This window comes from Clarias gariepinus, unplaced genomic scaffold (assembly GCF_024256425.1).
Source record: "Clarias gariepinus isolate MV-2021 ecotype Netherlands unplaced genomic scaffold, CGAR_prim_01v2 scaffold_31, whole genome shotgun sequence".
Classification (NCBI taxonomy): Eukaryota; Metazoa; Chordata; class Actinopteri; order Siluriformes; family Clariidae; genus Clarias; species Clarias gariepinus.
The window spans coordinates 1286237-1298924 of NW_026520998.1; the positions used below are offsets into that span (position 1 = coordinate 1286237).

General features: G+C 37.5%; 1 protein-coding gene across 3 annotated transcripts in view; it reads left to right on the forward strand.

The window, feature by feature from the left end:
* Window positions 1-7207: 7207 nt before the first annotated feature.
* Window positions 7208-12688, forward strand: part of lef1 (lymphoid enhancer-binding factor 1) — a 42180-nt gene continuing 36699 nt past the window's right edge. For all 3 annotated transcript variants that reach the window (XM_053490730.1, XM_053490729.1, XM_053490731.1), the window contains exons 1-3: window positions 7208-8034; window positions 9627-9693; window positions 11269-11396. In XM_053490730.1, the coding sequence (XP_053346705.1) occupies window positions 7828-8034; window positions 9627-9693; window positions 11269-11396 (402 nt within the window). In that variant the 5' untranslated portion in view covers window positions 7208-7827. The remainder of the gene's footprint in view (window positions 8035-9626; window positions 9694-11268; window positions 11397-12688) is intronic.

Sequence of the window (12688 nt, forward strand, 5' to 3'; positions counted from 1 at the left end):
TTTAAAAGCAGTAAAAACATTTTATACTAAATTAAAAAGGCAGTAGGCAGCTGGGGGAGTAATCCTAAAACTGGTTTGTTAAACAAGAAAAACTTCTTTAAGTCTCTTTAGGTATGACAAGCATCCGGGGAATTCCTTCAAATAAATTTAAAGATCTTCACCAAACAATGTCTTTAACCAATAAACCCTAGGTGCCCCGTGATTAAATGTGAGGGGCGTCTAAGTTACTTTTGATTGTGCAGAATCGCAGAAGGTTCTGAGAGTTAAAAACTCTCTTTAATACAGCATATACAGCACTCTCTTTCTAATGCTTTCACTAATGCTTGGGCACCATCAAGGTAGAAAGGCTTCTCAGTACAACAAAGCCAAGATCAGACTGTCTGATTCACTTCTAAAACACCGGCCTCCCAGGAACTCCTTAGATGAAAATGGTTTGAGTGTGGTCAGGACTCACTTGGCCCTTCTTGATTTTTTTAAATTATTTATTTATTTTATTTTTAAATTATTTTATTTTTTTATATTTTTTTTTCCACCAAACATGGTCAAATATTTCTCACCTTTAGATTACGGCATGATGTCAGATATTTTAGCATGCTTGACTTTGTCAGACAGGTTCTATTTAAGTGATTTCTGGTTCAACAGTAATCAGGCCTGGGTGTGGGGATTAAACTCGGCTTTCCAAAAAGAAAAATTTGGTTAATCACAGATCATTCATGATTTAGGAAGGGAGGCAAATTAGTTTTTAGGTCCAGACAGGTTTGGACAGCTTTTTTTCCCTTAATAAATAAATCATTATTTTAAAAAAAAATGGATTTTGTATTTACTCAGGTTATTTAATTCCATTCAATTAAATTTAATTTGTATAACACTTTTAGCATTTGGCATTGTTGCAAAGCAGCTTTACACAATCAAAAGAAATATGGTAGTTCTTTTAATTTTTATTTCATTCCTAATATGGAAGGTTATCACTGTGTAATATTAAACTTAGGTTGAAGATCTCAATCATTTAATCTTTTATTTTGTGACAAATATGCAAAATAAAAAAAACACAAATTTTAACACTTTTAACAGCACTGCATTAACCATAAAAATTATAAAGTACTATATTTAAATTAACATTATTTAAAACTTTACAGTGTACAGTGTTACAATGAGGTCCTTCAAGCGTGGCCAGGTGATCACTTTTTTATATAGTTTATTTAACTGATCATTTAAATTGCATGGGTTTATTCCAATTATCAATAAGCTGTAAAATAGTATCCTGTGTAGTGTTTGTCAACAATGTGTTTTCAAGATGGAGGATTCGGGAGTTTAAAGCTTTATGTCTCTAATAAATATGCAATATTATTGTATTCATGTGACTAATAAGTTTAATATTTGGAAATGGAATTCATTTTAAAGGAGGATGCAATAATTTTGAAAGCTGTTGCTGTATGAAGGCTTTCGTTCTTATAGTACGTACATATAGACATATACAGTGTACGGCCGGATCAAATAGGAAGTCCTAAAAATCACAGCGCAACACACGAGATAATACAGGAGGTGTGTACACATGGGTACATGATGTGCAAATAGAGTGAGGAGCGTGAAACGAGATCAAACGCTAAAGCCAATACTTTATTGTAGACACAGTATACTCAGTACACACAGACACACACAGCACACAACACTGATTCTGAATTGCAGAAAACTGAGCAAACCTCCTGTGCTGAAGGATTCATCTCTTTTCCCATCTAAGCATGAAGATGATTTGGATGGCCGAGGTCAGTCTGGCCCCGCATTCCTCCTCAGGACCAGGTTTTAAATCTTCTCTGATAAGTTATGCTGTATTAAACATACAGTCCTGCGACGCCAAGGTTATATAACATTCAATATGCAGTAGCCGGATGTAAGAGACAGTTGAATTCAGGTCAAAGCACAGCAGGAAGGCTTCCTTTTCATGTTTCATCCAGACGGGTCACTCCTGCAAACTCATTAAGAAAATGCAAATGCTGCTTTTTTCCCTCCTTTTTTATCTTGCTTTTCTAACCTCTATCTCTTATTATTATATTAGTAGACTGATTAGGATGTATGGACTGGACTGGAAGAATTCAGCTCAGGGCGACTGGATGTGAAAAACACCTCACACCATATTGTCAAAATTAATGGTTATTTTTAAATAAAGAAATATTTTCATAATTGTGTAAAGCTAATTCATGTGATTATGTTTGAGTATTTAGTTTATTTTATAGAAATAGCTGGATGTGGAGACATAATGTACATGTAGGGTTTTCATTAAATATAAGCAGTTAAAAAACTATTTATTTTTGTCCTGTGTTTTCATTTTACATTTGGCAGACGCCCTTATCCAGAGTGATGTCAATTGTTTTCTTGGTCTGAGCAGTTGAGGTTTAAGGGCCTCGCTGAAGGGCCCGACCATGCCTTAACCACATCCGCATTCTGTTTTATTATTTATATTTCATTTTATTTATGTATTTATTTGAAAAGGAAAATCATGTCAGCTTTGAAAAACAAAACAAGCTATTAATTCTCAGTGGATTAAAAATATTTTCAGCTTGAGAATCAGTTACTGGTGCTCTGTGGCGAGGCAGGATTGCAGATTGATTTAAATGTCTTGCTATTTTAGAATGAACATAAACATAAATTGATTTTTATATTGCTTTATAAAACTTAGCACAGTCCCTGCATGATCTACTTTTCAATAGAATTGTTGATTGTTTTCCAGACTCTGTGTGTGTGTGTGTGTCTGGGTTTTTTCCCTCTCCCCTCTGGAATGCGGCCAGTCGCGGCTCTTTTGAATCCACATCCACACTCGGATCCAAATCCAAAGCCTTTGATCTCGAACCCCCCCCCCCCTTACCCGGAAGAGAACCCTCTCCCCCCACCCGCTCTCTCTCTCTCTCTCTCTCACACACACACACACACACTCAGCTGGGATGAGCGCGCACGTGGTAGTGCTGGCGCGCCTCCATGCTCATTACCAAATTTAGTCATACAAAGGGAAAGGAGCGCGCGCGAGGAAGCGCGAGGGGGGTGGGAACGCGGGGGATGAAAGAAGCCGCCGCCAGAAGATCAAAGCAAGTCGTGGCCCCGCCCATTAACCCCTCCCACGCTCTTTATAAGAAGACGCCTCGCAGGGCCCAGGCTCACTCTCACGCGATGTGTCAGAGGCGCCGCTTTCCCTCCCTCCCTCCGTGTGTGTGTGTGTGTGTTTTTTATCACTTCCTCCCTGCTTGTTTTTATTTGGCTTCTCGGTACATTTCCGATTTAAAAGGAGAGAGAGATTTGTATGTTGGGAAAAGGGAGTGTGTGTGTGTGTGTTTGAGTTTCGTTTAGATGCGATTTAGGCAATTTCTGTCCGATCATTATTTTTTTCTTTACATTTTCTGTGGATGATTTCCTGCATTACTGTTTCAAATTAAAGCCTATAATTAACCTTAGAGCTGTATAATGATAAATGACCTGACTCTAAGACAAGACATTTCATAAAGCTTCTCTCTCTCTCTCTCTCTCTCTCTCTCTCTCTGCTTTGAGGTTTTTAAGAGTTTAATACAGTATATTTTTAATTAACAAAATAAATTATCCATGTGGACAGCATTAATTACTACCCAATGATCATCTTCCATATGGCTCAAATTTAAGGATCGGCATTATTATTATTATTATTATTATTATTATTACTATTATTATTATTATCAGCCAACTGTCATTAAAATAAAAAATATTATTAAAATAGCAAACACATAAATTAAAAACTGACCAGATATTCCCAGATTCCCTCTCACAGCTCCCTCATTAAGGAGACACTATTTTTGCTCAGGAAGACAAAAGCCTCCATTAACCCAGAGTGAGTCATTTTCTGCTAATTATGCACGCCCTTCAGCTCCACCTATAGAAGCAGATCTTTACACAGTGTGACTAATTGAACAACTCCAGCCAGCCTTTGCTAATCTTTCCTAACTGCTTAACTGCACTGAAAGATTAGAATATTTCATGCATTTTGTTTTAAATACGCATTCTCTCTCTCTCTCTCTCTCTCTCTCCTGTCAACTCCTTCATGTGGTTATCACGGTCATACATGAATAAATAGAAACAAAGCTCAAATTCACAATAAATTACTAAACATTTATAGGACTAAGCTAATAAATGGTTGCAACAATAATGCAATAAGGTAAAAGACATGCACTGTATATGTATGACCTAGAACTGTTTTTTATTTTATTTATTTTTTTGTAACCTTTGATTCCAATATACAGAGCATTTTCATAATGATAATACGTTTGTTTTACATAAAACAGTAAATGATGTCTGCCTACAAATTATTGAAAATAATTACCTGCACCTTTAAACAGGTGTAAAAAAAAAAACACATCTCTAGTGTTGCGTCTTCGATTAGCTTTTATTGTAAACGTATCATACATTTATCTTTTTAAGTAAAAGTTACACACGAATTCCTGATTAGGCTAAATATTAATTACAGCTAGTTTTTAGTTTAATGGCTAAATTTGTAGGAGGTGGTACTGCATTCGACACACCTACTTAAGCTAGTCATAAAGTTATGAGTCATCATGAGACCTTAAGGACCTTTCAGTTTGAAGAGAACAGGTTGCTGTTTCAGAATTGTGCTTTAATTTCAAATAGATTAACCTTTTGGAGGAAAGCAGTAGATTTCCAGAAAGTGTGTTAAGGATTGCTACAAAACGTATATCTTACTACTGTACTTCATGCCCAACTAAAGTAGCAAGTAGCCTTCAATTTTTGTTGTGGTTATTGTTTTAAATCATGCTAAAAGTGTACATTCATATACAAGTGATGTGTGCAATAATCTAATTACTTGAATAAATGCACAATGGCAATGATCAAAAATTAATTTTAAAAAGGACAAACTAAATAACTTAATAGGACTAAAAATATATTTGCTGCTTTTGTTTTATATAAAATCATTTTTATCATTGGTGTTCACACATTTACAGTACATCTATAGTAAACAAAAGTATAAACAAATGATGATACTTTTTATTAAATCGAATCAAATTGAATCATGGCAGCAGATTCAGTGTCATTGTCTAAGAATCGAAATTGATTTGTATAATCTGCAAACCTGCGGTTTAGACCTCCCTCATAACCACATGTTATTTCCTAGCAGACAGAGTAGGTAGATACTTCAGAAATCAGAAGGTGTGAACATTTGGTAAACTTGTGACATCCCACAATGCAACAAATTACATATAGGGTTTTTATAAAATGCAAAGACTAGGCCTTATGTTTTTTTTTTAATTAATAATTTTGTGCAAAGTGTGTGCACTTGTGGACAGTCCATTTCAATTCATAAGACCACACTGTCCACATCTGAGGACATCACATTTACTCCCAGCTATGCTGTGTGTATAACCTGGGGTGTACGAGCCTCATATAAGGAATAGTGGCAAAACTTCTTCCTGTATGAGAACACTGATCAACTGTGGTAGGTATCAAGTGCTAATAAACAGAAACACAGAGGAGAAATTACAACATCTTTAGAACAGTAAAAACTGTAAATCATTTTCAGATCATTTGAGATCATCACTGGAATGTAACATAAATTACTGAATTCTGTTTCCCTGAAGATTTTGTCAATGTTGGTTTTCAAAACGTTCAACACAAAGTCAAAAATATATAAATAATTTATAATATATAATAATATATAAATTAGTATACACCCACTCCCGGACTTACTCTTTTTCTACCTTGCTTATTCTGTACAGGGAACAGGGGCAGTAGGCGGGGTAAACCCTGGATGGGGTGCCAATCCATTGCAGGGCACACAAGCAAACACACAAACACTTTGGGCAATTTGGGAACACCAGTAAATGTAATCTGCATGTCTTTGGACTTTGGGAAGAAACCAGAGTCCCAGAGGAAACCCACCAAGCATGGGGAGAACATGCAAACTCCAAACACAATGTGTGTACACATAATATTTATTTCAAAATAGTTTTCTACATTTCTAACCACAGAAATGAACTTCATCCTGCAACAGTGCATAATCAAAGACATCCTTTCTAAATAATTTGACTTTTATAATTCTTTAGTCTTTATAAAATGTAATAAAATTTACACATTTAAATAGATAAATAAATAAATTTTTAAATAACTAAAAATAAAAAGAGCATGGTTTTGGTGGTTCGCTTAATTACGATTGTGTGTAAAAACAATTTCATCCTCCATGACTGAGCATAAAGGCTGGTCACAACACCGCACTGTCATGAACAGAAATAAAAATCTACCAGGATTCTCTGATTTTATCTGCCTGGCTAAAACTGTCACAGTGTTATAGTCTGTGCCTAGCGTTTCTCTAGTCTTCTTGTACATATAGTTTGACATTTTGGCATGAACCAAGATAAAATGAATTAGTTGACACCTGAATCTATTTTTTTTCTGGTATATTTTAGATCATTTTTACACGTCGGGGTCAACATCAGCACTTAAATCCTAACAATTATTATATCTATATCTATATCTATATATATATATATATATATATATATATATATAAATGTTACAAATGTAATAATGTATCATAACAAAAAAACAAGCCAGGGATATAACCTTGTATATAGGTTAGATCCCTGGCTTGTTTTTCGTTATGATACATTGATACAATTGTATAGAGAATCAATAGCCATTTTAACATAAGTAACATTTATTTAAAAATGAATACATTTATTAATAATAAAAAAACAACATGCAATTTTAAGTAATAAAAGAGAACGTGCCTGTGTGAACGTGCAGATGTTTTATAATTCATGCACAAAAACCTTAATAGTCCAAAATAATAGGTACACCCCACACAGGTTTGATTTATTAAAGATTATTATTATTATTATTATTATTATTATTATTTGTAAATCACAAACAAGTGCACATTGGTGTTCATTTTCTAAGCCATAATCCCTCTCTCTCTCTCTCTCTCTCTCTCTCTCTCTTTCCTGTCCATTTGGCGTTAAGAGATGTATAAACTCTCCCTCCTTCCTTCCCTTCCCCTCCCTCCTCCCACCTGAGTGTCAATCAGAGCGGCGGCGTCTCTTTCATCTCTATCTTCACAGTCAGTGCGGGAGCTGGAAGGGGAAAAGGGGGAGGAGAGAGAGAGAGAGAGGAAGGGAGAGGGAGGCGTTGCTACGTTACAAACACGCACGCACGCACGCACGCGCACGCACGCTCGCTCCAAATCTCTGCATGCGCACCGCGGCTCCGCTCGCGCAGTGTGTGTGTGTGAGTCTCTCTGTGCGCACGAGTGTGTGAGCGAGCGTTGTTTTTAAAGAGAGGAAGAGAGCGCGTGTCTGTAAGTGTATCCGAGTGGATCAGCCCTGAGCCGGGGGTCGGGATGGTACCGATCATTTAAACACTGCGCGAGCGGCAGGAGGAAGAAGAATCCGAAGTTTGTTTTTGGAGAGCAGCGCGTTTATACGGCGGTGTGTGTGTGTGTGTGTGTGTCTCACTCACTCTCAGACTGTGTGTTTGTTTGTTTTTTACTTTGAGAAGGACATTTTAGTTTTCTGTGCTCAGGAGGAACTCCACGGGCCGCCTGGTGAGGGAGGGGTTCATTCACAGAGGAGTCTTTACGCACGGGTTTTAAGTTCACTCCGGAGTGTCAGAGTAGTGAAGCGCAGGAGTGTGTGTGTGTGCGCGCGCGCAGGTTGGAGAGAGACACAGAGAGAGTGGGTGAAAAGTTTTTATTTTTGTATTATTTTGCTCTAAGAAGGATTTCCCGCTGCAGAGAGTCCTCCAGGAGACACACAGAGACTCAGTGAGACTCAGAGACTCAGTGAGACACAGTGAGACAGAGCCATGCCGCAGCTGGCGGGTGGAGGAGGCGCGGGAGACCCGGAGCTCTGCGCCACGGATGAGATGATCCCGTTCAAGGACGAGGGAGACCCGCAGAAGGAGCAGAGCTTCGCCGAGATCACCAACTCCGAGGAGGAGGGAGACCTGGCCGAGCTCAAGTCCTCTCTGGTCAACGAAAGTGAAACGAGTCCCAACAGCAACAGCCACGACGTGAGTGTGCGGGATTCTAACAGCACCCGACTCTCCCACCTCCACCTCTCCATCTCTCTCTCTCTCTCTGACCTGTCCGACTCTTCCCTTCTGTCCTGACCTCCTCCATCATCAGCTGTAGCATGAGCAGTTTAAACACACATCTCTCTATTAGAAACTAACAGATCAGTCTGAATATATCACTCATTATAATATCACAACAGTTTGTCTCTTCCTGCTGGAAAAACTCAGTCTGTTTTTTTTTCTCCCTTTGTTTTATAAAATTCACCTGGTGTTTATTCTCTGAGTTTCAGGTTGAGCAAAAAAGTGATCATGTTTATATTACTGGGTATATGATATTAAAATTATACCAAAGCTGTGTATTTATATATATATATATATATATATATATATATATATATATATATATATATATTTTATTTACTCACACGCAGCAAAATATTAAAAAGAAAAAAAAACATATATAAAAATAGTCTATCTTGAAACATTGCTAAATGTAGTAATAATAATAATAATAATAATAATAATGCATTTGTAGTAAAAATTACAAATGTTTTCAAATTAAATTTAATCTACTGTGCTGTTTCTTGGACATACATTTTTTAAAATATTCTTTGCAGAGACATACCACCTCCTCCTCATCCTCTTCATCATCATCACCGTGTACTGTCCTCTCAGTTGCATTTCTTATTTTAATTTAATTTATTCATTCTTTTTTTTTTTGGCCTCAAATTAACTATTTGAAAAATATTTTTAAATTTAAAAACCATGGACATGTTTTTGCTTCCTTTCACTTTTGTGTGTGTGTGTGTGTGGGTGGGTGTGTTGGTTGTTAAATTTTGTTCCATCTTTATCAAGGATTCATGGATGCAAATGATCTGGCTTTGTTGCATCCTGTTTTAGTCCTTTCTTCCCTTTCTGGAGAAAATACTATATTTTAGTGCACATGGTGCTGATTTTGATAATATTGTAAAGACAATTGTTTCTTTGTTAACATTTAAAACAAAATGTCTACAGAATAATTCGTGCAATTCCAGATGTCTGAGACCGTTTTTATCACGAACTATAAAACATTTTACACAACGTGGATGGAGCGTGCCATGTTTGCAGGATGTGCTTGATTTGCCGATGGTAATAGAAAGCTTTCCTCCTGACATTCACAACATTTCAGGGTTAGGAAGCGACACGAGGAAGAATCAAACACTGAGCTTAATGTTAATTAGATATTTATTGCACATCTTTGACTCTGAGCTCTGTTTCCTCCCTCGATAACTAACTGCTTCCAAATGGTTGTGTCTGTGTGTGTAAATAATAAAAAAATATATTTTACAGGTTTGTTTTCCAACAGAAAATACAAAGCACTAATTTGGACTGTTTATAAGCAAAAAGATAATTATTGTAAATTAAATAATCATCATAATTTTCTCAAAAGAACCTGTTGGAAAAAAAATCAGTTTAACCTACTGGAGATTAAAAGCTCTGTTTCTTTTTCTTCATTACTGTTTTGTGCTAATATGTGCAGCATGACATTAATAATAATAATAATAATAATAAAATTTTCATTCTCTTTCTTGTTTTGTTTTCTCTAACAGGCTGCTAGACAGTCACAAATAACCCCAGACTCCTATCATGAAAAACACAGAGAACATCCAGATGATGGTACGTGATGCCCTTCCTTTTTTGTTTTAATTGCTTATTGTTCCCACATATTACAAAATCTACTTATATCTGGAAGTGCAGCGTTTTAAATATTTATTCTGTTTTGTTTCAATTTATTTTTAGATATTTTTCCTGCATTAGATTTAGGGTTGCTTTCCTGCTTCGGTTCCGGGTCGTGAAAAACCTTTACATTTATACATGAACACATTTACAAAGCATTTAAAGGTGACTGTGTGCGTAAGACTTTTTCAAGTCTTTTAAATAGACTTCTTTTTTAATAAGATTTTTTTTAATCATATTTTCAGTCCCAAAGTGAAATCAGTTTCATTAACTCATTTTTATTATGTCATTTTAACTCTAATTTTCTTTTGACAAGCCGTTCAATAAGACGAGCAGCAGATTTAGTGCTGGCGGCGCTCGGCACGTGTCAATGTGGTGGTCTAGAGGACTCCCACTGACACTCTGGCCTCGGCACACACACACCACACACTCCAGCACAACCCATCAGGGACGTGTTGCTGCAGAGTTCATTTGATCTCCACTGATTGCTCGTCAATCTAACGCCCAAGTGTCGGACTTCACAATGGTGGGGCTTGTAGCTCTTTTTGTTCTCGGGTCGTTGTGAATAGTAGCAGATGCCCCCCCCTCCCTTCTCTTTCTTTAAACCGAGAACACACACCCCACCACCCCCGAATCGGTCTCGCTTACACCCCAACACCCCCCACCCCCCCTCCTTCCCCACATGCAGGAGGCTGTCTTTCTGTCTCCTCTTCCTTTAGAAGCGAACCCCCTGATCCAAACACTTTGTGTCCCTCTTTCACACTGACACAAATACTCGAGCACTTCGAGGACCTCCGTAAACAGTCGGGGGTCGCCTGTGTTTTGATACTTCGTGTGTGTGAGATACTGTGTGTTAATTGTTGCTAATTGGCACAGTGAGCCTCTATTGTCCTGCTGAAAGACAGGGCTGAGCTCCGCAGCAGATGAAGGAACAGACAATTCATCATGATTTTAATAGAAGGACTTTTTTTATTATTATTAATTTTTTTAAACAAATAATAAAAGGTTCTTTGCAGAACTGAAAGATCATCACATTTTAGATTTAATTCTAAATTTAATTTCAATGTTATGGCAGGCAGTTATACGATGTTGCTATTTTATTTGTTCGAAAATATTATTATTTATCATTTATTTTTCAATGCAGCATTCATTACATTAAAACAAGAGATTTGTAGTTGATTTTTATATTGTGTTTCATTAAATTCTTGATTTTTTTCCGAGTAGTGAACATTGAGATCTATATTATTTGTTTTTACTTGCTGAAAACCTTAATTCTTTAATTTTAAATAATAAAACAAATGTTTTTAACAATATTGTATTATGAACACGTAAAGAACTCGAACAATTTATGAAAGGTTTATTTTTTCCCTGATTTCGTCCTCTACATTTTTTCCCTGTATATCTGAGACACATTTAGTCCATTTTTTTTTTTTGGTTTTGTTTCTTTCTGAAGCTCTCCTATTTGAATAAGCAAAATAACCTCCATGTTTTTTTTTTTTTTTTCTTTTTTTACAGGAAAGCTCCAGGATCTGTACAGTAAAGGCCATGCTTACTCTGGTTACCCAAGTTACATCATGATGACCAACATGAACAACGAACCCTACATGAACAATGGCTCGCTCTCGCCTCCCATGCCCAGAACGGTGGGTTCTGCTAATCCTGTTCTTCACTAATCAGAGCTACCATCCCTCTATTTTTTAATTTTTATTTGTTGTTGTTGTTCATTTAAAATTTCTTTGTGATGGATTTAGTGCTGAGTTATCGTTCTGACTGAGAACCTGGCAACCATGTTGTGATACCTGTGGTTTATAAGGGAAATACGCCCTGTAGCACTTTGGCTTCTAGCGTGCTGCATATATAATCGGTCTTTAAATCGGTACACAGTTTACAGTTATGAGGAAAGTAAATATAGTTCGATCCGGTACAGAATTTATAGTTAAGTCTTTTTCTCTCTCTCTCTCTCTCTCTCTCTCTCTGGTGCTGTTCCCTCTCGGTCTCACTGCAAATCTTTAATGTCTGCAAAAAAAAAAAAAAAAAGGAAAAAAGATGCAGGACATGCAAGCAGCTGTCCACTCTAATCCTGTTTGGAGGTTTTTGTACGGAGAAGAGTCTGGCAGTGGCCCCGTGCCGGGGACAGGCACTTGCCGCGGGCTAACGTTCGAGCTCGTCTCTGGCATTGTTCACACAGCTTTAGCCTGCGTGTGCTGATACACAGCGAATGCACGGATGCTGTTGGGTGTTTAAGGGTGAATTCAGTGTAGAAGTTCGGCAGCGACGATCGAGAGAGCACGTCTACGTCTCGTTTGTTTAGATAAATATCGGAATGAAGGAAGGATGGAGCACACACTATTGACTGCTGTGTAGAATGTCTCATTCTCTATTCATTTGTAGTCTTGCTGTGAGAATAAATACATAAATAAATAAATAATAATAATAATTAGGCTGAATGATTAATGTCAGACACGTCTCTGCATCCAGTACGCTCAGCAACACAAACACCCCGTGCCTTTTCCTCTTTCTCTCACAAGCTCACGTACATCAACACTGTATCTCGAGCCTGGGATCAGTTTTCTCCAAGATCAAAGGCACCAGTCAACCCCTCCTCCTCTCCTCTCTCCCTTCATTCCCTAAAGTTTGGACAGATTTCCATTGGCCATGACATTCCAGGGCAAGACACACACCCAGTCACGGGTCGGTGGGTTTTCCACCGCTCAGCAGATTTCTTTTTTTTTTCTTTTTTTCCTTCTGATGCTACCTGGCTGTGGGAAGGTACGAGGCTGTGGGTTTGGTAAGGAAGAAGTCGGCGGTGAGATTTAAACGCTGCCCCAGGCTGGCTGCAGTGACCCGTGCTGCTATTAGCTTAGCAGCGGCGATGGCCCGTGCAGTCCGCGCATGTCGCTCGTGACATCGAGCTTCTCTGAAATATCCTGAATTC